Genomic DNA, 27,770 nt, shown 5'->3' with positions numbered 1-27,770 from the left:
AACCGTAGGCTGGCTTTCTATTATGAGTGACGGGTGTGTAAATAAAAGATGAGAAACTGAATTGTCTCTCAGGGAGAATGAAAGCTTAGCATCATACCACAGGCATTTTCTAGCAGCATACTAACAAGACTATGTGGTATGGTTCTAATTAACTTTGAAGAGCCAGGCCTTAAAGTCAACCTAAGGAAAGTTCTTTTGCCAAAAGATACTGCTGCGCAGTGACCCATTGGAGCCCTTGCTGTATTGAAGGATAAAAGCAGGACTGAAGTTTGGGGGAGGATTTTTTTGGTTTGTTGGAGATGTGGAGGTCTTATCTGTTAAAGCCCAAGTCAAAATGAGTGGTCACCTCTGCTTTCATTGGCTTAAGTGTTTTTGCACTGCAATCTCTTTTGAGGAGCACCTGGGTGGCTCAGTCGGTTAAGTGTCCGACTTCAGCTCAGCTCATGATCTCACGGTTCGTGGGTTCAAGTCCTGCGTCGGGCTCTGTGCTGACAGCTAGCTCAGAGCCTGGAGCCTGCTTCACATTCTGTATCTCCGTCTCTCCCCGACCCTCCTCTGCTCACGCTGTATCTCTCTCTCTCTCTCTCAGATATAAATAAAACATTAAAAAAAATTTTTTTTTAAATCTCTTTTGACTTCTCTGGCCTTACTTTTCATTTTTTGACAGGGAACAAACAGTAGAATATCCTTTGTACATCAGAAGTATAGAAGTTGCTGAGATTGTGAGGAAATTCAGGAAGATATGTTCATGAAACTAGCAAAATTCTTGCCTCTTTTCATGTTGGGAAGTTAGGAGATTATTGTCTTAGTTACTGGAATGTTATAACTGTGCTCTTGTTCTAAGCTGTATACACTCACTATACCTCTCATTGACTGGCTTATTTAACACTATTGTATTTTAACTATGTTGGCCATTTGAACAGAAAAGAATATGTAAGACCCTAGAGAGAGCCTGAATTTGAAATTTTTTAAGGCTTCTTGGTAATGGGGCGCCTGGGTGGCTCAGTCGGTTAAGCATCTGACTTTGGCTCAGATCATGATCTCTCCGCCCGTGAGTTCAAGCCCACATCAGGCTCTGTGCTGACAGCTCAGAGCCTGGAGCCCACTTCAGTTTCTGTCTCTTTCTCTCTCTGCCCCTCCCCTGCTCATGCTCTCTCTCAAAAAAAAAAAATATATATATATATATATTTTAAATTTTTATAAAGCTTCTTGGTACTGCATTTGGCAAATACTTTCTTTAAATATATCCTGTTAAAAGTGAGTGTGGTAGAATTCAAAATTAGCCTCCAATTAAATCCAGTTATGGTTTTGTTGGATTTTTTTTTTGCCAGGCACCACATTTTCCTTCGTAGTGTCCCATATTGACGGACCAGTATCTCTCATACGTATCCTAGCCGAAGGTGAAATGCCCCTAATTAATTGTTCAACATCACTCAGAGCCTGTCTTCCCAGCACAATGCATTGTGGTCCTGCCCGAGTTCATATAAAAGCATCCTTAGTGCATAACAAACAGAACCTGCAAAATTAGTTCACAGCAAAAACAAAAACAAAAAGCAACCAAAACTTGATACCCAAGTTGCTGTTGGATAGGTCACTGTGTGTCAATTTTAAACCCCTGGGGTTGTGAGATAAAGTTGTTAAGGGAGGGATTTTCACCAGCACCTTTTCTGTTTCAGTTCATGTTCATCTGTGACTCATATTTATTCTAGTCTAACCCCATTTTGCTTGGAAATATTTTGTATTAGAAAATGTCACTTTCAACTAGGGGTGGGGAAATTCTGCTGGAGTCTCAGAAGAGTCGAGATATTGTAGTAATAATTTGGCATTACTTTTGACTCAAGAAAAAAAAAGAGAATCCTCACAAAGAAAAGTGTTGTAAAGTGCAAAGTGATTCTTACACACAGACACGGAAACGGAATGTCATCTCTGAGCTTTACTGTGGGTAGGAGGGGGGGTGGGGATCAGGGAAATTATTATGAAATTTTTATACATGGTGGGGAGATAGCTACTGGACTTTCTCACGTTCCCTATTCACTAAAACAGCTCTAGTGAATTGCCTCCCAATTGGTATATGAATAGGAAGAAAGACACTAGAACTCTTAAACTTGATCTTGAAAGGCCCATCCTCACATATAATCATCCACAGATGTCTGTATGTGATTATATATTCCCGTAGTGAGGGAATGATAAATGTAAATGAGAACCATGATATAATTTTGCCTTGCTTGCTTGCACATTTTCAGAATATAATTAAAAGCACATTCCACCGTCAGTAGTTAACTATGAGGTTTGTGTTAGGTTTTCGTAAGACTCTGGCAGAAACCTAAAGCATGTTTTAATATCTATGTCTTCCCTCTCCCCTCCTTCCCTGCCTCCCCACTCCTCCTGTTTCCCTTCCTTTTTCTTCCCTTTCTCCCCTTTGAAATCAAAAGGAAACTCTCTGGGTTCTAACTGATATCTCTTCAAAACTAGGGATAATTTAAGCTTTAATACACAGATTAAAATAATTTTCATTCTTCTACTTCCTAGCTGGCACCTGCAGTTGTAACCTAAGTTTTACTAGATAATTGCTTTCTGACTTTTTTTCTTCAAATAAAATACCATGAGAATAAATGTCTTCTAGGCACTATTTCACTACCCAAAACAAGTGGATATGTCATGTGGGAAGGGAGGCAGAGGTTAGATTAGAGGCCAGTCATAATGTGACTTAGGTCAGTGGATTGGTGTTTAGTAAATCATGATCTTCCAAATAGTGCCAAATACCCAGAAAAGCCACTGTACTGCTTAAAGAATTTATTGTTCACTTAGTCACTCAATTTATGCTTAAAACTGTAATGTGTGCCTCTTCTGAATTTAGTGGGCTGTGCATTTATGACTTTAAATGATGCAGCTTTCATTTTAAAAATGATGATGGCATTTATGTGGAAACTAATTTGACAATAAACTATTTGTAAAAAAAAAAAAAGAAGAAAAAAATGATGATGGCACGTCTGGGTGGCTCAGTCAGTTAAGCATCTGACTTCGGTTCAGGCCGTGATCTCACCATTCCTGAGTTTAAGCCGCCTGTGTTGGACTCGCTGCTCTCAGCGCATGCCTCAGAGCCTCTGTCACCTTCTCTCTCTCTGCCTCTCCCCCGCTTACTCTCCCTCACTCTCCCCCCAAAATAAACATTTAAAAATAATGATAAAAGCATAAGTTGAAAATTTGAATTGTAATGTGGACATAAAAAAAAAAAACATGAAAAAATAATCTTCCTCTGGTTAAGGGCAATTCTTACATGAGTTCTTCCCAGTTGCTTTGTTTTGAATACTGAAACTTAAAATGAGTAAATTTTGGTAACTTTCTACATTTTCCACTTATTCTTATCTGTCTGTCATATCTGCTCTTAAGAACAAAACAAAAGTGACTTCCTTCTCTGCACCAACTTTATAAATTTCCAGTGCTGAAAAATACAAACTGGTCATTCTTTTCAAGGTATTACAGCGTGGGAGGTAAAGGGTCTGTCTAATGTAACTATCCAAGAGCTTAACTTCGGTTTGAAAAAAGAATTCTGCAGTGGTGTTGAATTCCTTAGAAAAGGGTGTGCTCAGTTTCTGACTTTCCAAAGCTCGTGCATCTGACAATGGATGTGACCAGGGCTGGCTCTCCAGCCTCCGATTTCAGTTCAGCAGTTCATTTCTCTTTTCTTGTGTAACCCTTGCGATTCAAGTTTCTGTTTTTGAGAATTCACATTTCTGGTTTCTCCCTCCTAACCGAACAGCCTCATGTAGTGGTGTATTTTTTTTCTAAAGAAAAAATATTTTCTGTGGAATGCAAATATAGTAATCATATAAAGGTCTTTTACATTGAAAAGGGTATCTAAAGCTCTTCTATCCTTGTAACTTCTATCTCTTATCAGGTGTCTGCATTCTCTATAGGATTCTGGGCTGCTTCCCAATTCCAAACAGGGCACGTACCTACTCTTGGTGTTTATGACCAAATACCACGTTTGCCCCAAACCACCAGCCAGGGCCCAGGGAATCTGGATGTTGAAGACTGGTGTCTGCATAACTCGGTTCCAGGACCCTTTCCTCTCGCTTCCCTCCTCCACGGTCTGATTTGGACTTTTGCCTTCCTCCATCTGGACCTCAGTTTCTACTTGTGTGAAATGGACATATAGCCCCTGTGCAGGCTTGTTAAGAGGCAAATGATAAAGTATAGTAAGTCCCTAGCACGTGCCTGGCACTCAGTGGGCTCTTGAGAAACGATAGCTGTTTTTATGAATGATGGCCTGTCCCATAGCTGTCAATGTCATTCTCTGCTGGGAGGTGAGCCATCATCCCAGGAGAGTGTCTTGAAGGATTTTATCTGATTCCATTATACAGAATTATCTAATCTGACCCTCATTGTGCTTTACTACATTTTGTCCTTTAGTACAAATGCTGTAGCCATTCTGGATTGATTTAAATGGGAGTCCTTGATTTTGCAGGCAGTCATTTCCTCACTTAAAAGGTATACTTCTATTTCATTCATTTGGAATAAGATCGGTTACCAAACCGTGTTGAACTCTTCTACCTTTTTGTGATGGGCATTTCTCTCTTTTGCTTCTTGTCCTGACGCCGATGGATCAGAGCGTCTCAGGTAGTACAGGAAGTGAAACCTCTGGCAAGGTTATGCTCAGAAAAATTGGGCATGTTGCCCAGGCAGTATTTCCATTATTAGAATTCTCCTTTTTCTCCTCTAAGGCTTAGCTCCTTGCTCCTTTCTATGTTACTTTAACCACAAAACAGAAACAACAACAACAATGCACACACTCTCTTTTTAATGGCTTATTAAATTTAACAAATATTTTAGTGCTTACTAGACCCTGAAGTTGTCTTTGATTTTTCTTTCTCTCGTTAAAAATGAAGCTAGAGGGGCCTCTCCTTCTCAGCAGTGGATTTTCTAAAAAGAAAGCAAGTATGTGACCTTTGGTTGACTTCCACAATGTTCTTTAGGCCAGTGTTTTTTCAGTATGGGTTGCAACCTATTATTGAGTTATGAAGTCCGTTTAGAGTGTCCAGACCAACTTTTCTTTCTTTTTTTTTAATGGAGGGAAAGAGAATAGACCAAAACATAAGAGAAATAGAAAAGAAAATACAGAATCCATTGCATGTACAAAAGTAACAAGGGGTGAAAGTCAACTGCTATTTTGTGAAACTTTTGTTTCAGTTATATAACATGTATAACATGCACACATATGGATATATGTGTAATGTGCAGTGATATCAAAAGCATTTATTAGCTGTGGGTCAGAAAAGCTGGGAAGGCCCTGCTGTGGCTGCATTTGGCACTGAAGAGTTAAAAAACATGTTTTTTTAAAAAAAGCAATTATCTGGAGGCTGTATTTAATCGGATAAAAACCCCTTTTTCCCCTGAAAGAAAACTGGGCCTTTTAACTGTCGAGCCTCTTTTTGATGGAGGGCTTCGGCTGCTGGTTCGACTTGCTCTGTTTTTATTAGGGTCTTTTGGGTAATGAGCCCATTGCCTCTCTCCCTTTTTCGTTTCCTGCTTTCTCTTCTCTAAGTGGACCCTGGAAGTCATTCTGGCTGTTGGAGCATTGGCAACAGCAGTTTTTATACAGCAGAGACATCTGCAACATATGGTTGTTGTGATTGTTGCCAGAGTTTCAGGAAAATTGTGGTTTGGGAAGAAAGTAAAAGTCTCTAAGCAACATGAAATACCCAATTCTTTTCCCCTCTGCTGGTGGCACTTACATTATTGGTCCTCCTGATACGATTACAGAATTGGTATTTATTTGCACGTGTGTAGATTTTTTTTTTAATTTCTAAAGTTTATTTATTTATTTTGAGAGAGAGACAGAGAGAGCGAGTGGGGAAGGGACAGAGAGAGAAGGAGAGAAAGAATTCCAAACGGGCTCCGCACTGTCAGCACAGAGCCTAAGGAGAGGCTCGAACTCACAAACTTCAAGTTCGTGACCTGAAACGAAACCAAGAGTCGGACACTTAACCAACTGAGCCACTCAGGTGCCCCAAGATTTTTAAAAATCACCTACACTCCTAAGCCTATCTAAATTAACATATTACTTTATGGATTGGAGTTGAGATGATGGTAACAGAACCTTCCAGTCAATCCCTTATCTCTGGAAGAGTCTGCACTGTTGTCTTTTCTCCATTCTAAAATAAACAGACATCTATTTTTGTGTGCTTAATACTGTCTTTTGTGATTTGTTCTTTTCTCAATTATTTAAATGTTTTAGTGTTTGTGTGTCTGTGTTTGTTTCTTTTTATCACCTAAAATTAATCCAAATTTGTAACTTAATTTGCCAGTCATTAAGATGCATTCCAGGGGGGTCAGTCTGGAGATATGTGAACCTGATTGTATCCAGAAATAATTAATCAATGTCAAGAAGTATTTATTGAGTGCCTGTGATGTGCTTAGCAAATAAGGAGTTTCCAAGGCTCCTGCTTCTAAAGGACTTCTCTTTCATTTATCCCTATAAATATCTATTGAGTACCTACTCATTGACCTGCATACTGTGCTAGGTTGTCTGCCTAAATCTAATTGGGAAGGCAAAACTTATCATGTGAAATAACAAGGATAATTAAATGCCATCTCTAATGATACTTATTCTAAATTTTGTAGAAATTTAGGGTAGAGAGTGAGCAGAGTTGGCTAGGATATCTGGAAGACAGAGCAAGTGGAGTTACTGAGCCTTGAGCTGTTGTCAGCATTCCAGTGGGAAGGATGGAGAATATTCCAGACAATGGAGGGATCCTGACAAATGCTTAGAGGCAGGGAATATATCAGAGTGGAGCATGAAGGAGGCATTTCTGAGGCTGTGTTCTGAGGAACTGTGAAAAGTAAGGCTGGCTGTGTTGGTTGGGGCCTTGTATTTTAAGACGTATGGATCATTGTAGAGTTTCATAAACTGAAAAGGTACCCCACATCCTGCGGGTGCTTATTACAGTCTACTCTGGGGGAAGGAAGGGATTATAAACAAGTACGAGACTGTCCTGTAAATACTGTGCTGGAAGCCAGTCCTGTGATGGAAGTACTCTAAGCAAAAAGCTTGGAGTCACCATGTCAGTGGTTACCCTTGAGCTATATTGGGACTGCTTGGGCTTAGCACTTGGCAACATCGCTGACTCAGTGACAGACTTCCTTTTTGGAAGGCCTGGCTCTTGACTTGCCAGCATATGACACTCCCAGTTCACCAGGTCATCCTGTCCCAAACTGCCCAGTTGATTATGAAGCTGCAAGATCATAATGACCGAGGCTGCCTCCCGCCTCCAGCTGCGAATCCTGCTGCATTCCTGGACAGGTTCCCCAAGTGCTTCTTCAGCACCAGGGAGGCTGGAGGTCTGTCTGTACGGGTGCTTGCCCTGTGCCCCAGGCTCACAAATTAACAGTGGAAATGTTTTCCTCAAAGCAGTTATTGAAAATAACTATTAATGTTATTTCATGTTAATAGTGAATCATGTTTGCTTATCATTCAACTTTTGCTTTTATGCAGCCCCCACAGCTCTGGCTTATAACAGTAACACACATTTCATGCTTACAGCTAAGGGTTAACCATATTCTTGGGTAGTTTTCCCTCAGCTGTATTCCTCCATCTTTTCCTGCCCTGGCTCCTGGGTTAGCGGACAGGTCAGACCGAGACACTGGCAGGAGATTAGAAGGGAGGAGAAAGGAGACACCGAGGTATTTCTCCTTTTCCCTTTCTGCCATGGGTAGCTTCTTCAAAGAGGTTGTTTTCTCTGGCGCCCCAGTTTTCACCTCTTACTGGGTGACTCTGAGCCTTCAGCTCCAGTAACACCATCTCCTCCTTTTGTGTCGCTAGCTTAAGGGTGGTAGTGGCTTCCTGCTGTTGCTAAACTCTTTATCATCTCCTGGTTGGCTCTCAGCAACTTCATGGCTTATGTAATCAACTCCCTGTATTAAATTCCTTCTGTTACAAATAATTCCAGTAGGTCCTTTTTCCTGATCAGGCTCTAACTGATGCACTCTGCCAAAAGCGAAGTTTTTCTTTTGTCTTTTCTGGTGTTTTTTCCCTATGGGGCAGCCTCAGAAATAGGTATAAAATAGCCCATTTGATCATCCTATTAAGTGTCTCCTAGTGAAGCAGTGAGATGTAGTGAAAAGAGGACTGGTTTTGGAGCTTCAGAACAGTCTACCAGCTGGTCATATTTCATGAGCATTTGAAGTTATTTCCAACGTAGTTTCTTTCTCATTCTAAACTCAGAATTGGAAGATGCAACTACAGTTAGCTAAAGACAAGTTATGTAAAGCATTTATGTCATGTTGGAAGAAATTAACGTGCATTTCAAAGTTACCCTGCAAGTTGTTAAGACGTACATTTGACCACTGATGACCTCCAGGTGTCCCAAACTTTTCTGGTTCTTGCTTTCCTACAGAACCAAGAGCATATTCCATAGGGCAACATACATGTCCCAATCCCTGTTTTGTAGACTAACATGAAATGGATTTCAGTCATAAGAATAGGCAGTTGCCTCTTCTCCCTCCTCCTGAACTTCCCTTATTTGGGACCTTGCCTTGGAGGAGAGATTCACTTTGGTTCAAAATAGACAGTCTTTTCCAGTTTGAAAGATGTCAGGATGATCCGATCTATTTCAGATTAATCCAGAAAGAGTTCTTTATGCAGTGGCTATACTAAGCATACTCAAAGGACTCAAAGAATGAATACCTAATATTCAGGTCCACTCAGAGTGGACCTATTCTTCTTTTGTGATACAGAGATGATCTGGAACTAGGTTCATCTTTCAGTGCTGTGTTATAAACTGGCTCCTCCCCAGTCTTTCACAATGTGAGTTAGTACTACATGGTGGGGAAGGGGTCTGAAAGAGATTCCCCTCTTAGAACCACCTGAGTCACAGAATTCTCATCCTTAGCATAGTGGAGAGCCCAAGGAAGGGAGCCAGGCAGACCTGGGTACATATCCCAGCTCTGCCACTCACTAGCTTGTCATCTTAGACACCTCTTTAAGCCTCAGCTGCTTTATTGGTGAAATGGCGGATAGTGTTAGCTATTCCCTTGGGTTATACCCGGCACGTAGTTAGTTCATAGTAAATGGTAGCTCTTTAATATAATTTCATCATCCTTATCAGACAAAGGACTTTGGAGTCAGGAACCCAAGATTACAGCTGAGCTGCAGAGGTTTGCTCAGCCCCTTAGCCTTTGCCAATATAAGTTTAAACAGACAGAATTTTTAATATACCATTCCTTGCAAATATTGTATTTGGTCATTTTGATTTTTAGCTAGTCGTTAAAGTTTTCAGGGTACAAAGAAAATTTCAAACTTGACCAAGATTGTAGTATATATACTGGAGGAGGAAATGTGAAGGTGATGGTATAGTGAGTACCTTTTTTGTTTCTTCTAAAGTTTATGTGCTTATTTTTGTATTTAAGTAATCCCTACACCCAATATGGGGCTCGAACTCACAACCCCAAGATCAAGATAGCATGCTCTTCTGATTGGGTCGGTCAGTTGCCTCCCCTTCCCTTTTTTTTTTTTTTTTTTAAGCTATCTTAAGCCTTCAGTCAAATTGGTTTCTAAACAACAGTAAAAAATTGCTATTACCATGTTTGCCATTTGTGATAGACAAATGCCACTTGTTTACTTTCAGCCTTTGGGGAGATAATTATACGCTTGCTTGTGGAAATGACAGAATTAAAGCAGCCGGTTTCATAGCTTAGGAAATCATGTTTTCTGTTGGTTCATCATCTGTCGTTAGTTCCTGCTCCTGAGGAGCAGACCTTAGAATATTATCTTTAACAAAAGACACAAGTGATGCATAGAATTTTCACGATAATAAATTTTAATGATTCGTAGTAGCCCAGGAGCTCCTTTAGGCCCATAACTTTTCGTCTTTGTATTCCTCAGTGCCTAGCATAGAGTCAGGCTCATGTCAGGCTCGAGACTTCCTATCACATCAGACACTAAAATTTGCTCTTTCATTAGTTGACTTGATTTACATTTGACTATGCTAAACTTCACTGTATGTGTCAGATGCAGCTGAGCACTCCTTAGCGGATCTCCTGTGTAGCCAGTCAGGCCAGATGTAATTCCTTGCACGTTGGCTGAGGAATTGGTTACAGGGCGGAAAGGGGGCCATGTCTGCTCCTTCTTTGCCCTCAGTATAGTAATCTCCAAATGTGGACTGCAACCTTGAGGCCCTCAGTGGTTCATCTGAAGTAGGTTAATTTTTTTAAGTTATTCATTCATTCGTTCATTCATTTTGAGAGAGACAGAGACAGCACAAGTTGGGGAGGGAGAGAGAGAGAGAGACATTCCCAAGCAGGCTCCACAGCATCAGCGCAGAGCCAGATGTGGGACCTGAACCCACAAAGCTGTGAGATCATGACCTGAGCCAAAACCCAGAGTCGGACGCTTAGCTGCCTGAGCCACCCAGGCACCCCTGAAGTCGATTAAATATCGCAGTTTTTCCGAATGTACAGTTGTCTTGTTTTCTTCTTTTACTTTCGGAAATTCATGCAAAGAACTGCAGTCTGGTGGTTATGATCTCTTCTTTTTCCCAGAATGGCCAGTAACATTTTCCTTCAGGTTCCTCATTCTGCTGACAGACCATTTGGGGTTAGAAATACACAGTCATTGTGTATCATGTTTCTTAAGTCCTTTGCCTCACTGTCATACACACTTCCTGACCTAATGGCAGCGCTGTCCAACCTGGGAGTGCTAACATTGTGACCACCAGATGTGGAAATCCTGCCCCAGGCTTGCCTGAGGACATCCTCTAAATGACAGTGTGTATGTAAAGTGATCATGTGAGTGGATAGTTCTGTTTTTGTTCTTCATATTAATAAAGGAGGGTTCCACTTACAGGGCTGACAGTATGCCTTTGGATCAGTCAAAAGCTGGGTAGAGGGATTTAGCATTGTAAAATACCACCTTTTCAATTGCAGAAATAGAATTTTCACCTCAGTGGTCAAGTTTATTTTATTTAGTTATTTTCCTCAACCCTTTATATATGGCAACACTGTGGCTTGATCCACCCGCTACACACCCAAAGGCTAGAGTTCTCTACCTCCTCTATCTTTGAGTTTACTTTAAAACAATCTGGATACACCTACTGTCTTTTCCTCCCAAACCACACTGTAATATGGATCCTTCTGAGTAGAAAGATGAGTTAAAAATATACAAAGCAAATTATTCACCAAGGCCACTTTTTGCCCTTTGTGTGTGTGGGAATTCACCATGAGCCCCAGCCGAGCAGCTTTTGAAGCCCAGTGAGCTCACTTTATTAGCTTGCTCTGTTGCCCTCTCCTGTTTTATGGCTGATTAGATTAACTGAATATGATTAATAAATTATAGTATGGCGAACTCAGAATTATCTGTGTTAATTAGGGACAGGGAGAGCATGGAAAGATGAAATCGTCAGATGTCGTCTTTCCTTTGGGTTTGTTTCTGCAGATGCCACAAAGACATATCACGTTGAAAGCAAGATCACGTTTCTTGATCCCTTTCTTTGTCTTCCCATACATTCTTTTGCAGGTGATAGCAAATAAAGTGGACCTGAGGGAATTAGGGAAAGAGGGATAGATTTGTCCAGTCTGTTTGGTGGGTGACAGTTGGAGTCTTGAGTTAAGACCCTTTTAGATAGAGTGTGTGAATTGGTGATTTTGTGTGCTTTTTAAATGCTTCTCCCACCCCTGACAAAGAAATGGCATTATACTCAATGATAAGATTTTGTAAGGACAGTCCCCAAAAGCTTCTTTAATCTAGAATTTGAAGTATAGTTGTAGTGAGTACTACTTCAGCTATATATAGCATGTATAATGTATTTTCAGTGTTACAGACATAGTGCACTTTATATTTTGCTCCTTTTAAAATACCATAACATAAATGCTTTGTGCATTTCTGCATAATCTTGATAATGACCAAGGATTGCTTTTAATAGCTTTAAAATATAACTTTCTGGGGGCGCCTGGGTGGCTCAGTCGGTTAAGCGTCCAACTTTGGCTCAGGTCATGATCTCACTGTTTGTGGGTTCGAGCCCCGCATCAGGTTCTGCTGACAACTTAGAGCCCAGAGCCTGTTTCAAATTCTGTGTCTCCCTCTCTCTCTGTTCCTCCCTTCCTTGCATTCTGTCTCTCTCTGTCTCAAAAATAAATAAACGTTAAAAAATGTTTTTTTTAATATTCCTTTGTGGTGAAAAGACTCAAAGCCTTCAGTGTCAAGGGTGAGGATGTTGGAGGGATGTGTGTTATTTTCAAGAAGTGTGTGTGTACCTGCCTAAAAGAAGATGTTGCTCACTCCTAGGTATTCTTTTGTGGGAAATATGGTTTATTGCCCTCCAGGATCCAAGATCAGACTAAAGACCTCCAAATGAGTCCTTTGTGTCTTACATGCCTGTCATTTGGGGCAACCTACTGCTTGTGACTCTTTAAAAAATATATTTTGCATTTACAACTTTGAAAACCTTACCTGAGAAAGATGAGCGCTAACATTCAGTGATCTTAAATGTATTTTTCTAGGATTTGGGAAGAACGGCCTATTTTGAAAGAAGTGGGTAAAGGAAAACATAAAGTCATTGGAAATTGTGCAGTTAGTTTTCTTGCTCTGATGCCTGAGGCCTCTTCTTTAGTTATTGAGGTTCGGTATGGGGAGCCTTGAATGGGGTGTTCCACTCTGAAGTTGGTTTAATAAAAACAAGCTGATAAAATATACTTTGAAATGTTTTTTGTCAGTTTTAGAAAAACTATTTTATGTGCTACTGGATGATTCTCTGAGCCATTCAAATATCAGGACAGCTTTTTAGAAATGGTCTCTTGTCAATATTGTTCAGGTTTTCTTTCCTCCTAACCCAAAACACTGGATTTGGAAGTAGGGAGCATAATGATCAAGCATGAAGTCTAAAGTAGCTTTTTTAACAACCCACTCATTTTATGCTTTGACAGAGTTATTATTCATTCTTTGTATTTGAAGATTAAAGTGCCAATTAGCTGGAGGACATGGGATACAAAAGGATATAGGATGTATTCTAGTCTTTTGTTCAGACTGCATCTATGGATCTGAAATGTGAGTGAGAGAAAATCTTGGATTTACGAACCCGGTTGGTATTGGGTATTGCCTCACTGTGTTCTGTTAAAAGTCAAGCCAGAGTAGTAGTATGTGACAGAATCCTTTATTACCATCTAAAGTTAGTAAAATGTCTTAAGTACGTAGAGGTGGATGGCTGTGTGTATACATATATATGTGTGTACACACACACATATATATATACATACACACATATATGTATGTATACACACACGTACACATACACACACATACATATATATATACATAATGGCCCCATGGAAGTGTTTACTTTGTGTGCATGAAGGTCATAGTGCTGTTAATTGTAAACTTTTATATCACTACGGAGTGTGTTTACAAATCAGGATGATATAATCATCTGTGGAAGATTTTCATTTTGATTGGGAGAAACTATATTTTGTTCATGCCACTTTTATTGATCTTCGTGTCATCTTTTTACTTGCATATACTCCATCTGTTTGTTTTAACCTTACTCATTAGCAATAGCTTATTATAATTACCCATCTGTCACCCTGGCTACCATGAGCTGTAAATGCTGCTTAATTTTACTATACTGCTGTGGCATTGATGTTGGTTTTGATCAAGAAAAGCCTTTTTGCTAACTAGATTCAGAGCACTGAGAGTTTGCAGTTATGTTTGTTTATTTTATAATCTCTGATCACTTTCCTTTTATCTAGTGAAAGGAGAAGAATGGGAAGCAGTGAGGTGGGCATTGCAGGAAAGAGATTATGACTTATGATGATTCTTCTCTTCAGCTTGCAGTTATGTGCTACAGACCCTACCCCTTTCCCTCCATTAAAAAAAAAAAAAAAAAAAGTTGATTTGTATTAACTTGGTGAGGGAAATGACTAAATTTTGCCTTTTGTACCAATATAAGCTGAAATCTTTCCTAAACAAGTGATTTGGAAATTTTCCTGAAAAATACTAAAAGTATAGCCAAAGTTTATTTCAGTCCTAATTGCTAACTGATATATTACATTGATAACAACCTTTTTTGTGTTTCCTCCTTTAAGAACTCAGTTCTCAAAGGGAAAAAAATACATCATTTGTTTATAGATAGTTACACCATGTAATGTTGTTACTTACTTATATTGTTTTATATGTATTTTTTTCTTTTTAGCTTTCATTTGCCTCCAAACTAATGGAAAATATGATACATGGTCAATACTTGGAAAGATCTAACGGATCAGTTTTATTGCATATTTGGTGCAACATCATTGGAATGTGGTTGTAATTTTTTCCAGTGATAATTCCAGTGATTTGGCAGAAGGTTTTCCCATAGTAACAGTGTGTCAAATCAGGGATTTGGTTTTTTATTTTCATTTTCTGAATAACCACAGTATTCCCTTCACCCTTAAATGAAACGGACCTGACCCTGAGTTGTCAAAATACAAACAAGGAAATTCCAGGTTTAGGAAAGTGATAGTGACTCATACTGGGGGGTAGTGGGGGTGCCCGCTGCAAAGGTACAGACACTTTCTCGGAAATGGGGGTGGAACAGAGGTGATGCAGGTGGTTTCGTTTGGGAGAGCAGTTTGGTTCTTGAGATGGTCGTGAATTAATGGGGAAAGGGGTGGAAATCTCAGACATTCTGAACTTTTATATTCTTCAAGGCAATTTAATTCATATATTAGGCTCTTTATGAAAAAAGATTTTATTGAAGGTAAAAACATCTGTTCATTGAAAACCTCTAAAGTTTACATTTTAACTACTTCAAGCACATTGCCACTTCCAGATTGAGTAACACTTAAAACACACTTCCTTTTGAAAATGCAAGATTTGCAAAAGAGACTTGTAGTGTATTCATTTCACCATTCTCATATGCTGATAATGCTGGATAATCTCTGCTGGCCCCTTAATCAGATTTAATATTCTCAATCTTTCCTAGGTGTTTCTGCATACCTTATCTGAGTTGTAGCTGTGTTACTGCACCTTATTTGCTTTTTCTGTTGGTTTTTTCCCCCTCTTTTATTTGTGATTCAACACATAGCTATTTTAGCAGTTTTCACTTGGTATATAATAATTTGTTATTTTGCCTTATAATTTCCCAAAGACATTTTAAGGGTTAATTAGATCATTATAATTTAATCTACAAAGTCCTTTGAGACTCTCAAATACAGACCTTACATAAAACTCTTCCTATCTGCACTGTTTTTGTATCTGTTGCACATATGTTTATGGTTCAAAAAAGTAAATTCTTTCTCATTTCTAGAATTAGTTTATGAGTTTATCTTTTGTTGGTATGATTAAATTCTATGGGTACAGCTGTCTTATGCCAAGAAAGCCAAGAGTTGAATTTAATTCCGTAACAAGTAGACAATTTTCAAACAGTGTGAAGATGTGCAGCTTTTTCAGCAAAAAGGAGTAATATGTGTCGCTATTGGTTTATACCATAAATGAGGTTTAATTTACTGCTTCCTATTCACAGAATAGAAGAATCAAAGAAATCTGAAAACTGTTGTATTCTTTTGACATATTAGGTGTCTATTTTAAGAGCAGATTATATTTGCAGACCACTGTAAGTCCACGTTTGGGAAAGAAAAATCCCCTTTCTCCTATGTTGGATTTAACAAAACTAACATATTTGGCTGCCAGTGATCATTTCAAACTATTGTTAAATGCCTTCTAAGCTTACCTTCAAGGTTCTTTTTCTCCTAAATTTTAGATTTTTCTGATTTTCAAAAAAGAAACCAGATTGTAAATTTGAATATAAATGAAATAAAAAATTAAATGGTTCTAAATATATGCAGCAAAATTGCTCCTTGGTGAAAATGCTTCTTTGAAGTTACAGAATGTGTATTTACAAAAGAATAATGCCTTGAACTCCTCTCGTTCAATCTAAGTAACATTCTTAACTTTATTTTTACTTTTACTCATTTTCTCCAAGTTCTTTATTTTGGAAAAAAAATGTTTAAAGCTTCCATCCATCTTATTTTTTCCTATTTCAATAATGTATTTTTCTACTTAGAGATTTTATTTTCAAAACTGGCACCTGGGTGGCTCAGTCAGTTGAGCGTCTGACTTCAGCTCAGGTCATGATCTCACGGTTCGTGGGTTCAAGCCCCATGTTGGGCTCTGTGCTGACAGCTAGCTTAGAGCCTGGAGCCTGCTTCGTATTCTGTGTCTCCCTCTGTTTCGGACCCTCCCCTGTCTCTCTCTCTCAGGGGAAAAAAAACAAAAAAACAAAACTGGCCGTATCCATCTACCCTGCACTTTCATCATTAATAATAACAATCTTGAATAAGGAAGTAGATATGGCATTTCTTTAAAGTGGATTTCAATATTTGGGAAACTTTTTTCTATTTCTGGAATATCTCTGAAATGTAAATAGACCAACCACATAACCCGTATTCCAATAGCTTGGGATCACAGATGTTTCCAAATGTACTTTTGAAACAAAGTACAGTTTTCCCCTTTTCATTGTGAAAGTGCAGTATTGGACTTCTGTTTCTTCAGCTGGGTCGAAGGGATAGATGGCCTGTGTTGATTTGCTGTTGATGTGTGGATGTCTTTATGGTGCCATGAGCAAACTCAGCGTTGGAATCTTGCATTGCTGTCATCATTGAAAGGCGGAATGTTCCAGAAATTTGACTTCTTTTTTTTTCATTGATCTCTTGGCTGTAGCCAAAGTGGACTTTTTATAAAAGAACTTGAGTGGGAACTGAGTGTGGAACCCATCAGTTGAAGGTCTCTGTTTCTCCACCCCTGATTTTCCTGTGTCAGCTGACTTCCCCAAGTAACCCAAGACAGTTCCAAGGTGNCCATGGGGGTTGGGGGAATTTACATTTTTTTAATGTTTATTTATTTTTGAGAGAGACAGTGACAGAGTGTGAGCAGGGGGAGGAGCAGAGGGAGAGGGAGACACAGAGTCCAAAGCAGGCTCCAGACCTTGAGCTGTCAGCACAGAGCCTGACGCGGGGCTCACATTCACAGACTGCAAGATCATGAGTTGAGCCAAAGTCGGAAGTTTAACCAACTGAGCCACCCAGGCACCCCTAGCTACGTGTGTTCTAAGCTACAGTACCCACAGGGCAAAAATTCATCCAATTACAGCTATGCTGGAGGTCAGGACAACTGGCTGGCTCCGGAGTTCTGAAGGCCAAGAACAGTCCTTCATACCCTTTCAACACCCCAGCAAAGTGTATCCTTTCACCCATTCACAAACCCAGGGCAACCTCCCTATTCTCTTGAAACAGCAAAGATTACGATAGTAAACAAAACATCTGTTTGCTGACTAATTTGACATCGTGTAAAATAATTTTGTCAATCTGTTCCCTCTCCATGTTCAGTTAGGTCTAATTTGTGAAATGAAGGGTGGCCCAGTATTGCTCATTCCAAGCTCCTTGCCCTGCTAGGTCTGTTAACTATGGGCTTGGATTGAGTTCAAAGGTTCCTTCCCTCCCTTCAGCTGCCTCCAACTCTGAGGAGTATCTATCTGATAAGCAGTGCTTTAGGCCAGGTGCTCACACCATACCCCTCCCGGAGCCTCGCCGCCAGCTCTCTGCCAGTTCTTGTTCCTGTGGGTCGCCCTGGACAATGCAGAAGCCTCCAGTACAACTTTTACCTTCTCAGAGGTGCAGGGCATAGCCCCTTCCCCCACCCTGAGCAGAGAGGGAGGCTCTCCTCTTCTTTCTCCCATTGGAATGGAAGATCAGAACTCCTGCCTTTGTTCCTCTCCTAGAGTGCCACTCCCAGCAGTGACCAAAGTGTGTTCTTTCATTATTAGCCGAAAGAGAATCTTCTTTTTACTGCAGGAAGGGAAGGAAATGCACTTGAACCCCTGCTTGAAATCTGAGTGGTATGCGTGCCTTGCTACCCCAACGCCCTGGTCTGCCCCCTCACTCTCTGCCCTTGATCTAATCTTGCTGTCACTCAACTTGGTCACCAAGGGCTCCCAGGCCTTCTGTATATTGAGCAGTGTGGGGTGGGGTAGCGCCTGCTTTCCCCACACCCCTGCCACCTCCTACTAAGGTTTTTAAGTGGCCTTTCACGACTAAATTTGGTTTGATTTTTCTGCTGTTATTAATGAATGAGTGTCTCCAGATGTCATTTTTTAAATAACTACTCCTTAACAATCATGAACAATTTCAGGCATATAAAAGTATACCTAATATAAAACACTTCCACATCCAGGTACCACTGCTCAGTTTTAGAAATAATAAATGATAGAGTTGAAGTCCCTCTGAACCTCTCTAATCCCTCCTCTTCCATTTCTCTCCAGAGGTAACCACTCTGCTGATTTTGTTCATAGTCATTCTCATGTATGTTTTTTATACTTTAATTACACATAGATATATGTATAAATGAAATATAGTATAGTTTTTTGGTATTTTTGAAATTTTCTAGGAAGGGTTTGATGGTGGGAAATTTCTGCAGTTGCTCTTTTCACTTCACATTCACTCATGTCGATCCGTGTGACTCTTGTCCACTGCCCCTGGATAGCCCCTCTGTGCCAAGGGGTTCTCCCACTGCTGGACACTCCCATTGTCGCTAGTTTTGCTATAGACCCTTAAAGAGCAGGCCTCCCCAGGGAGACAGGGACATTCTTGTACACATCTCTTTGGGAAGGCCTGATCTTTAAATGCCAAGTTTAATTTTAACCCCTTTTGAATTAGTCTTTGTGAATCAGGTAAATTGCTGTATTTCCCTGGGCCTCAGTTTTCTTAGGCACACAGGGATGACTGAACTAAATGATCTCTAAAGTTCTTTCTAAGCCTAGAATTCTGTGATTCCTTTCATGCTGTTTTCCTGGCTCCTTATAGTATATTATATATATACACACACATACATATATATCAGTTATGAGTAACTGTTTAGCATGAGAATCAATTCAGAAAAAAATCTGTGTGTGCATGTGTGTATGTGTGTGTTTGAATTCAAAATAAATAATTTCAAAATAAAAAATGGCTTTGAGTCCCTTGGGAATGTTTCTTACGATATAGATTTCCTGTTTTATTGACTCAATAAATATTAATGACAAAACTGGCGCTGCTTTAAAGCCACCAGAAAATTAACGTTGGGGCACATTCCGGGACACATGGAAGCAGCGTCGGAGTCTTGTCTCCTGAACGTAGATGTTGGGCTGTGTTGCCAGCTGGGCAGGCGGCATGAAGCCTAGTGGCTGACGGACTGCTCGTGAGTTGGGATGACTCAGGGTCGTCATTTTGAACGTGAGTTATCATATTATGTACTGCCAAGAAATGATGTTTTCTAAAAGGCTGTTGAAATGTGAAGGGCTTTTTTTTTACCCTGAACGTAATGCTCTTCAGAAGCGATGTTTGAGATTGCATAGTCCTTTAAAAACAAATAAGTAAAGTTGCTCCCTTCCTGCCAGAATGAGCTGTGGTAGTTCTTGTTGCCGTTGATAGGACATTCCCCTCCTTCTTTGTGGTCTCTAATCATCTGGGGCAAGGGCGCAGGCCTGTCCTTTGGAACTGGGACTTTCGGGCAGTGAAGATCATGGTTTAATGCACAGATGTGGCAGCTGCTTGGTTTGCTCATTGTCTTTTTTTCCCCTTCATATTTTCTGCTTGTGGCTGAACACTGGATGAAGTACTAGAGTTGTCATTAAACTTAGTAACATTTACGTCAGGATAGTAGTGATCGTGATATTCAGATAGCTATGAATATTAAATTCTCCTAATTGAGAGATCTGAGTCTTATTCTGATGGATACAATGACCAATTCAACAGCTTTTCCACTCTCTCCTGTTTTTAGCAGTCCTGTGAGTCAGGGAAGTGACTAGTTCCAGGGATGGGTTTTGATTAATCTAAATTTAGGGATGAGTTTAGATTAATCCAGTCTTGGGAACTGCCCATGGCAGTGATTGGTTCCTGAACTCAGCATTAGCCCCTAGAACATGACATTCTCATGGTTGTAATTCCAGAAGTGAAACATGAAGGAAAGGTCGCTGGAGGCTTTGGGAAAACATTTCCTCACTTTGAAGTGAGAGGCACAAGAAGATGATCTCTTTGCTTCTCAGTGTTGCTGCGGTGGTCAGGAACCGTTGTCAGTCAGGGGATGAAACTGATCCTCCCAGAAGGGCAGAGCCCAAGGAGATACAGAGAAATGAAACGGAAGTACAGAATTGAGCCATCCCTGAACCCCCAACTCACCACTGGGCTTGTTATATGAGTCGACAAATTACCTTAAGCTAGTTTGATTTGGGGTTTCTGTTAGTTGCAGCCAAAAGCATCCTGACTGATGTAATTATATTGCTATATTATGACGGGTTATTCTAATTCTAGAGTAGTCTCAGGAAGTTATCTTTTCTTTAAATGTTAAAGTGAGTGTTAATCCACCATATAATCTACTGATAGTTATCAGTCGAACTAACTGTAATGTAAAGACCTTGATTTTCATATTGTAATAGATTTCTTAGCATTCTTCGTCTTGTTTCTATGGCCTGCTAAGCAAACTTAGAACTTCCATGGTTTTCTTAGCTCCCTTCACTCTTAGTAGAATGTAACCTTTCCTCTCCTAAGAGTATTTTACCTTTTCTTATCTGTGCCTCTTTCTGTAGGCAACCTAACTGGTAGAGAGAGGATGGGGCCCTTGTTTGACTGGGGAGCAGTTCAGAGCAGTGTGGTAACCACACCAAATAACACAGGATTAAACCAGGACCTGCCCTGTCAGGGATGGACGTGGCCAAGTAGAGAACTGAAGGGGGAAGGAGGGGGAGGACCCACAGTTAGCATCCTCAGAGAAGGCTGCCACATGAGGGGGCCCTGACATGCGGAGGGGAGGGGGTGTGGGGCAGAGAGACAGAAGGCTGCCGTCGGAGGGAGGCTCCGAGGGTTGCGGGTTGCAGTGTCAGGAGAGCGAGCGGTGCCTCTGGTGGGAACAGCCGCATTGCCAGGCAGAGGACGTCGGGCCCACAGCTTCTCAAAGACTGAGGTGACCTGACTGTGGAGATTGTTGACAGTTACTCTCACAGTGGCATGCAGGGGAGTTAGAACCGGGGGAGATGTTGACACGGAGTCCTGGGACACTGTTACCATAATTCACACGTGAAGTGACAAGATCTGTAGGATCATAGCATCTGGATGTGTAATATTTTACAGTTATCTGGAATTTCAGAGTTCCTAAAGCACATTCAGACACATTATCTAATTTATCTAATTAGGTCCCCCTCACCTTTTTCTGTGGATGAGGATATAGACGTTCAGAGCAGTCAAACATCCTCCCCAAAGTTGTTAATGACAGAGCCCAACCTCCAGTCTAGGTCTTTGGCTTTCAGGGCCAGTGCTTTTCAATAATAATATAAATGACATTTTCCATTTTTAGTGAAATTCAAGTTGAGCTGATTTGACTGTACTCTGTGCATTTGTCTATCAGCTGGCTCCTGACAGTGGCATGAACAAAAGCTAACCGTCACTGCTCGCAACTCTTCCAAGCACTGAAAACCTCTGAATTGTGAAAAGCTGGTTAAGTTTCACAGATATTGGTAGAACCTCCTCAAATAACAGTAAGGTAGGGGCGCCTGGGTGGCTCAGTCAGTTAAGTGCCCGACTTCGGCTCAGGTCATGATCTCATGGTCTCTGGGTTCGTGCCCCACATTGGGCTCTGTGCTGATAGTTTGGATCCTGGAGCCTGCTCCAGAGTGTGTGTGTGTGTGTGTGTGTGTGTGTGTGTGCGCGCGCACCCCTCCCCCACTCATGCTCTATCTCTTTCTGTCTCTCAAAAATAAATAAACGTTGAAAAAACATAACAGGGGGTGCCTAGGTGGCTCAGTCGGTTAAGTGTCCAACTCTGGCTCAAGTCATGATCTCATGGTTCGTGGGTTCGAGCCCCGTGTCAGGCTCTGTGCTGAGAGCTCAGAGCCTGAAGCCTGCTTCCGATTCTGTGTGTCTCCCTCTTTCTCTGCCCCTGCCCCTCCCCTGCTCACATTCTGTTCCTCTCTCTCAATAATTAAAAAAAAAAAAAGATTTAAAAATAAAGAAATAAAAAATAACAGAAAGGTAGCCCTTCTAACAAAGACGTAAAACAAAAGACTGGGCCTATAGAAAATTTCCTAAATGTTTTAAATGACTGCAGAGGGACTGAAACTTTAATGAGCATCAAAATGGCAGCCTATTTGGGTGCTCTCTATGTTTGTATGTAGAAACATTGTAGTTAACATAGCTATTGAAGGCTTTCCTCTCCGCAAATAACTGCATTTGATGGTTAAGTCAATATAGTGGATAATTGACATATTTTCTTGAAATGTCTTGGAGACTGCTTTTAGGGGGTTCTGTACAGAATGCGAAAGAATAGAAAAACCTAAAAGCTCAATGGTCAGATGATAAGGATTTAGCAAATTGCATCCAAATTGTATTCATTAACTTGTCCTGTCAGAGAGTAGCAGCTTTTTTCTGATAAAATGATAGGGCATTCTGATGTTTGTCAAGGACTTTGTGGTTCTTTGTAATTGAAATGCTAAATAAGTTTTGAGCTACAATAGTGGGGGGGTGGGATAGCTGAGGGAGGGGTTGAACTTTTAAGTGCCAGAGCCCCAAATGATGCTATTAATAGGTTAGAATCATCTGAGAGCTTTTAAATTACTGGTGCACAGATCCCACTCACCAACTAAGTCAGAATCTCAGAATTTGGGGAAGAGAGCAGATGTAGCCATTAGAAGTTTTTTAAATTTCTCCAATTAATTCTAAAGTTCAGCTACGGCTAAAAACCATTCTAGCTGTTTCAGCCCCAGCCAGTAAAATGCAAGAAATGTTTTATTAAAATGTACATAAGATACTTGCCGGCTGTGTACAATAAATATGCAGGTTTTTCTCATCCCTGAGCTCAAATAGGCAGGTTTGGGAGCCTGGGGTTATGTTTTTTCCCTTAGTCAGTGGCAGATCCCAAAGAAAAGTGTGCAGGAGTTGGAGAAAGACATTGTAAAAAGGTCCCACAGTGTTTTTTTAGAGAAGGATGGGCCAGAGGGCTAGGAATCATTGTTTATATGTATTTCAGGAAGTGGAAAATATGGCAAGTGCTCAGTCTATCCAAATTATATAACTTTGAGGGATGTGATCCATTTGTAACAAAATAATGAGGCATATAATACGTTCCATTTAACATGTGTGGGAATTCTTTGCAGAGTAATTAGCATTCCTTTCTTCAGCCTGTATTGAGAGGAAACATACCATTCACACCCTCTCTGTGTTCACATTTTCCAGTGCGTTGGAGAGACTTTTTTTTTTCTCAATAGAAATCTTTGTTCTTTTCCTAATAAGACTTGGATTATATTTGGAGAAGTTTAGCATTTCTTTCTTTCTTTTTCTGGCAGGAATTGATTTTAAAATCAGAACGATAGAACTAGATGGAAAGAAAATTAAGCTTCAGATATGGTAAGTAAAACAAAAATTATATACACAATTTCTACCTTAATTGGGAATTGAAAGTGGGAATTGAAATGTGAAAAATGTGAATTGTGCTAAGTTAGAGGTAACTTGTGATCGCTAAAACATCTTTTCTTTATCAGAACCAAGTGGAAGTGGGTAAATATTCAAAGGTATCTCCACTGAGAATGAGAAGGTAAAGAATGATGCCACTAACCCTTACAGCTGGAGGAGATCTGAGAACTCATTCTACCCAAACGCTAATTTTCTGGGGAAGGAAACTGAAAGCTAAAGAGCACATACACTTTATCGTTATAGTTGTTGCACCTTTGATATCAGATAAGGCAAAAGTATTCAGGCGGTAAGAACCCTTACTGACTTCTTCTGTGGAAAGTACAGATCTAGGCTCTCGGTTCTGTCTCTAACCTGAGGACTTGGACCTGTGCCTTCCCTTATTAGGGCCTCTTTTTCCTCTTTCATAAATTGTTTGGCTGGACTGAAAACATCGGAGTTCCCCTCCAGATCCGATAGTTTATAATTCATTTTCACATTTCTTGTCTTCAAATAAAAAAATGAGGAACACTGGACAGATCTAACATGTGATGATGACGACAGTAGACAAAGCTTAGGAATCGAGAGCAGTATAGATTTAAGGAGGAGACAGGGCAAAATAGTCAAGTAATATATGTCAGCTTTTCCCTTAGGCTGTTTTTCTTCTTTGAATATCAGAACCAGGATAGAACTAGAGCATCATATTGAAACCTCCTAGTCCTTCTTTTACAGAGGAGGAACCTAGGACGCAGAGCGGTAAGTCTGTCTGAGGGCATCCGTCTGGGTTAATGATACCCCTGGGACAGCTCCCCAAATCCGCAGCATGGTGTCGAGCTTCACATGTTAGCCTAGCAGAGTGAGTGGTTCCCAGTATATTTGTTGGAAAACATTGTGAAGGTTACCACAAGTTGCTCTTTTCATCTATTGATACTTAGTAAGAGGCCAAGTATTTTAAAGATATTTTTAAAAATTTTAGGGGGGGAAGTATAGAGAATTTCTGACTGTGCCGAACCGTCCTGACCATAGCAGTAAGAGGCCTTTCTGGGAGCCTGCAGTCGGTCAGCTAATCAGAACTTCATACAACATCATAGCACTCTCTGTCAGCACCCTCCGCAGCGAAATAGTCTCCATTCAGTCTTCTTGACCTCCATCGAGTATGGCAGGGTGTCTCCTCCATCCTCACTGCAGAGCGGCTGCCACCTCGAGCAGTGTGTCAGATCAAAATATGGTTAGTTGGCTCAAAGGTGCCTGGCATCTGTTCTCCCCCTGATTTCCTTGCCACATATCAAACAAGTGCCCTGTGTGTCTCATCCTGATCAGTGAGAGAATAGCCAGATAAGGTGACTGTGGTGTGATGCCTGGCCCTGCGCTGAACAGCTGAGACCTGGGACGCTCCAGTGTCCCTTAAGGCAATGAGCTCTTTAGTGGCTTAGTGACAGACCATAGCCTACCTGAGCCCGTTGCCTCCTGTGCGCAGTGAGGGTGGTGGTCATGCCACCACTGCACCGGGTGGTGGGCATCATCTGAGCACCGGAGGAAAGTATTTTACAAGGCATATATAAATGTTAAGGTATTTATTGTTTCTGATTTACTATATTTCCCTTGGGCCTTCATCTCCTGTTTGGGTTTGGCATGCATTCGACTTCTAGTATATTTCCACACGTGCCTCGCTCTCCCCTGCAATTAAATTGTACAGGTTAGTTTGCCTTAGTAGCATAGGGAGTGAATTCGTTCTGGCGGTGTATAGCAAATTTAGAAATATTGATTTGCCCAGGTAGCAAGTCGCTTTGACCCCCTTTATAGGGATTGCTTCAATAAGCATAATGAGAAGATTTTTAAAAATTTTCAGAATGTATTTTAATAGAATGCCATCAGCTAAAAAACCAAGACTGTATTGAAGTCTATGTAATTTTGAAGTGTTGTTCGTATTTTCAAGTCTTTGGAAACATTGTCAGCCACCAGGTGTTAAACTCCAGGCTCCCATTTAATCCCAGGCTCTATAGCTGAAAAAATTCTTAAGGAGATCCATTTTAGTGGTTTCTGCTGAGCGGAATTTACACAGTAGTGAGTCCAGCCCACTTGCTTTGCGTTGTACAGAAATCAGACTTTCAGTCAAGAGAGCAAAATGCCTTAATCATTAAGCATTTATAGAAAGGATTATAACTACCCCCAGGGGTCCAAGAATTTAGAACCATTCTCTATTCTCTCCCACGTGTGTTTGACTAATATAACATGCCAGTTCCTAGCGGGGCCATGTATTTTCCTGTTGCCGCTTTTATCATCAAGGACCAAGTTCCCCACCAAAGTCACTGTGAGCTCCTGACAGGCTCCTGTGGCCACCACCGCCTGCAGCTCACAGACACACAGCAGGCTCCCGCCGCGGCTCATTCCCCTTCCCTTGAAACCACTGCCTTTGTGAGCAGACCGGAATTACATTCACAGCTTAAGGTCTCTCCTCGGTGGTGCTGGTGATAACTTTTAAAACCACTTTCCCCTTTGTTTCAAATTTTAGGGACACAGCGGGTCAGGAAAGATTTCGAACCATCACAACGGCATACTATAGAGGAGCCATGGTGAGTGTGTTTTCGGGTTTCATAACTCTTCCGGTGCAAGTAAAGCATGAATATTCATTTGTCAAGTTTATGGGATCCAAGCTAGAGTCAAGTACAGTGGGGAGAGAGATTTTTGGATGTGAAAACAGGACATTTAAAGGTTTTTTTTTTTTAATGTTCTGTGGTTAGTAACTGCATACTTTGCCATTGGTTTTCATGATGTTAATCAGGTAAATAGCTTGTAGGTGTTGGAGGACTCTTGCACACATTCTGAGCGATTGTATGTTTTCATGAAAGCTGGGAGACCAGTTAAAGACAAAGCCAGCGATTCAGGTAAAGGCTAATAGATGAGAATATGAATAAGGCCGTGCATGGGAGTCGGGGGGTCACAGTCGGGAGATATTGGGGCTGCTGGGCGTATAGGATTTAGTGACTGACTGGCTGTGAGGAGGTTACTCCCAGGGTCCGCTTGGACTGGCTGGCAGGGCTATGTGGCTCTTTATCAACACAAGAGTACAAAGAGGAAGAGAAGATTTGGAGGGGACAAAGACAACCTTGTGTTTTACTTAGCTGGGTTTTTGTGACCACATGGGACATTTGGGTGCTGATATCCAGTCATGGTCTCCAAAGCACATCTGACCCTGTCTGTCTCTTCGGCCTCATTTTGTGCCCTTCTCCCATTGGATCTGTGCACTCTTACCAAGATGGCTTTCTTTCAGTCAACCCAGTGGGTTCTGGACCTTTCTGGTCAGCAAGATATTTATGTTTCTGCTGTGTGTTGGGCACTGTGGGCTTTCTTTCCTTTGCCCCTGTCTCAACCCCACTGCCCAATTCAAGTTTACTCAGTCCTCAGGTCTTGGCTTTAATGTCATTTTCTCAGAGAAACCTTCCCTGAACAACCCCATCTCCTCAGCCAGATTTGATTAGCATTTGGATTCAGAACTCCCCATGCTGGGACCCCTGGGTGGCTCAGTCAGTTAAGCATCCGACTCAGGTCATGATCTCACGGTTGGGGGTTTGAGCCCTGCGTCAGACTCTGTGCTGACAGCTATCTCAGAGCCTGGAGCCTGATTCAGATTCTGTATCTCCCTCTCTCTCTGACCACCCCCCTCACACCCCCCACCCCGCTTATGCTGGCTCTCTCTCTCTCTCTCTCTCAGAAATAAAACATTAAAAAATTTTAAAAAACCTCCCCATGCTGCTTCATAGCAGTTGTCAAAGTTATAATCCATTGTATAATTATTGGTTTATTGTTTTCTTTGCTAGCTGTGCATGAAAGGAACGGGCCTTGTCTATCTTGGTCACTGCTCGTAGCACTAAGTATATTATCAGACATCCAGTGGGTGCTCACTAAATATTTGTTGAATGGGTGGACAGATAGGTAGAGCTCACACTTAGTACAGGAATGTGGTCTGGTGATACAGATCTTAGATACAGATTTTACGAGTCAGTTAATATATTTCAAGATAAGCCTTTTAAAATACCAGACATGAGGGTCTTTAAAGATAAAAGACATTGCCTTTCATTAAACCTGTATAACAGATGTATTTATTTTAAGTGTCTTTGATTTATGTAGGATAGTGACATTCTGATCAGTCCATATAAAAAGAAATAATTTTATTTAAATATTTATTGATAAAGATTTTAGGATTTTTTTTTACGTTTTTATTTATTTCTAGGAGAGAAAGAGAGACAGCGTGAGCAGGGGAGGGTCAGAGAGAGAGGGAGTCACAGACTGAAACAGGCTCCAGGCTCTGAGCTGGCAGTCAGCACAGAGCCCGACGC

The 27,770-nt window shown here is 40.9% G+C and overlaps 1 protein-coding gene across 1 annotated transcript in view; it reads left to right on the top strand.

Annotated features, from left to right (window-relative positions):
- RAB8B (RAB8B, member RAS oncogene family) overlaps positions 1-27,770 on the top strand; it is a 58,894-nt gene that overhangs the window by 20,199 nt on the left and 10,925 nt on the right. The window contains exons 2-3 of the mRNA XM_077747639.1: positions 23,331-23,391; positions 25,946-26,006. Of these exons, the coding sequence (XP_077603765.1) occupies positions 23,331-23,391; positions 25,946-26,006 (122 nt within the window). The remainder of the gene's footprint in view (positions 1-23,330; positions 23,392-25,945; positions 26,007-27,770) is intronic.

This window comes from Crocuta crocuta, unplaced genomic scaffold (assembly GCF_008692635.1).
Source record: "Crocuta crocuta isolate KB4526 unplaced genomic scaffold, BGI_CrCroc_1.0 scaffold130, whole genome shotgun sequence".
NCBI classification, from domain to species: domain Eukaryota; kingdom Metazoa; phylum Chordata; class Mammalia; order Carnivora; family Hyaenidae; genus Crocuta; species Crocuta crocuta.
The sequence above is the reverse complement of the archived record's forward strand: the minus strand, read 5'-3'. Positions and strand labels throughout refer to the sequence as shown.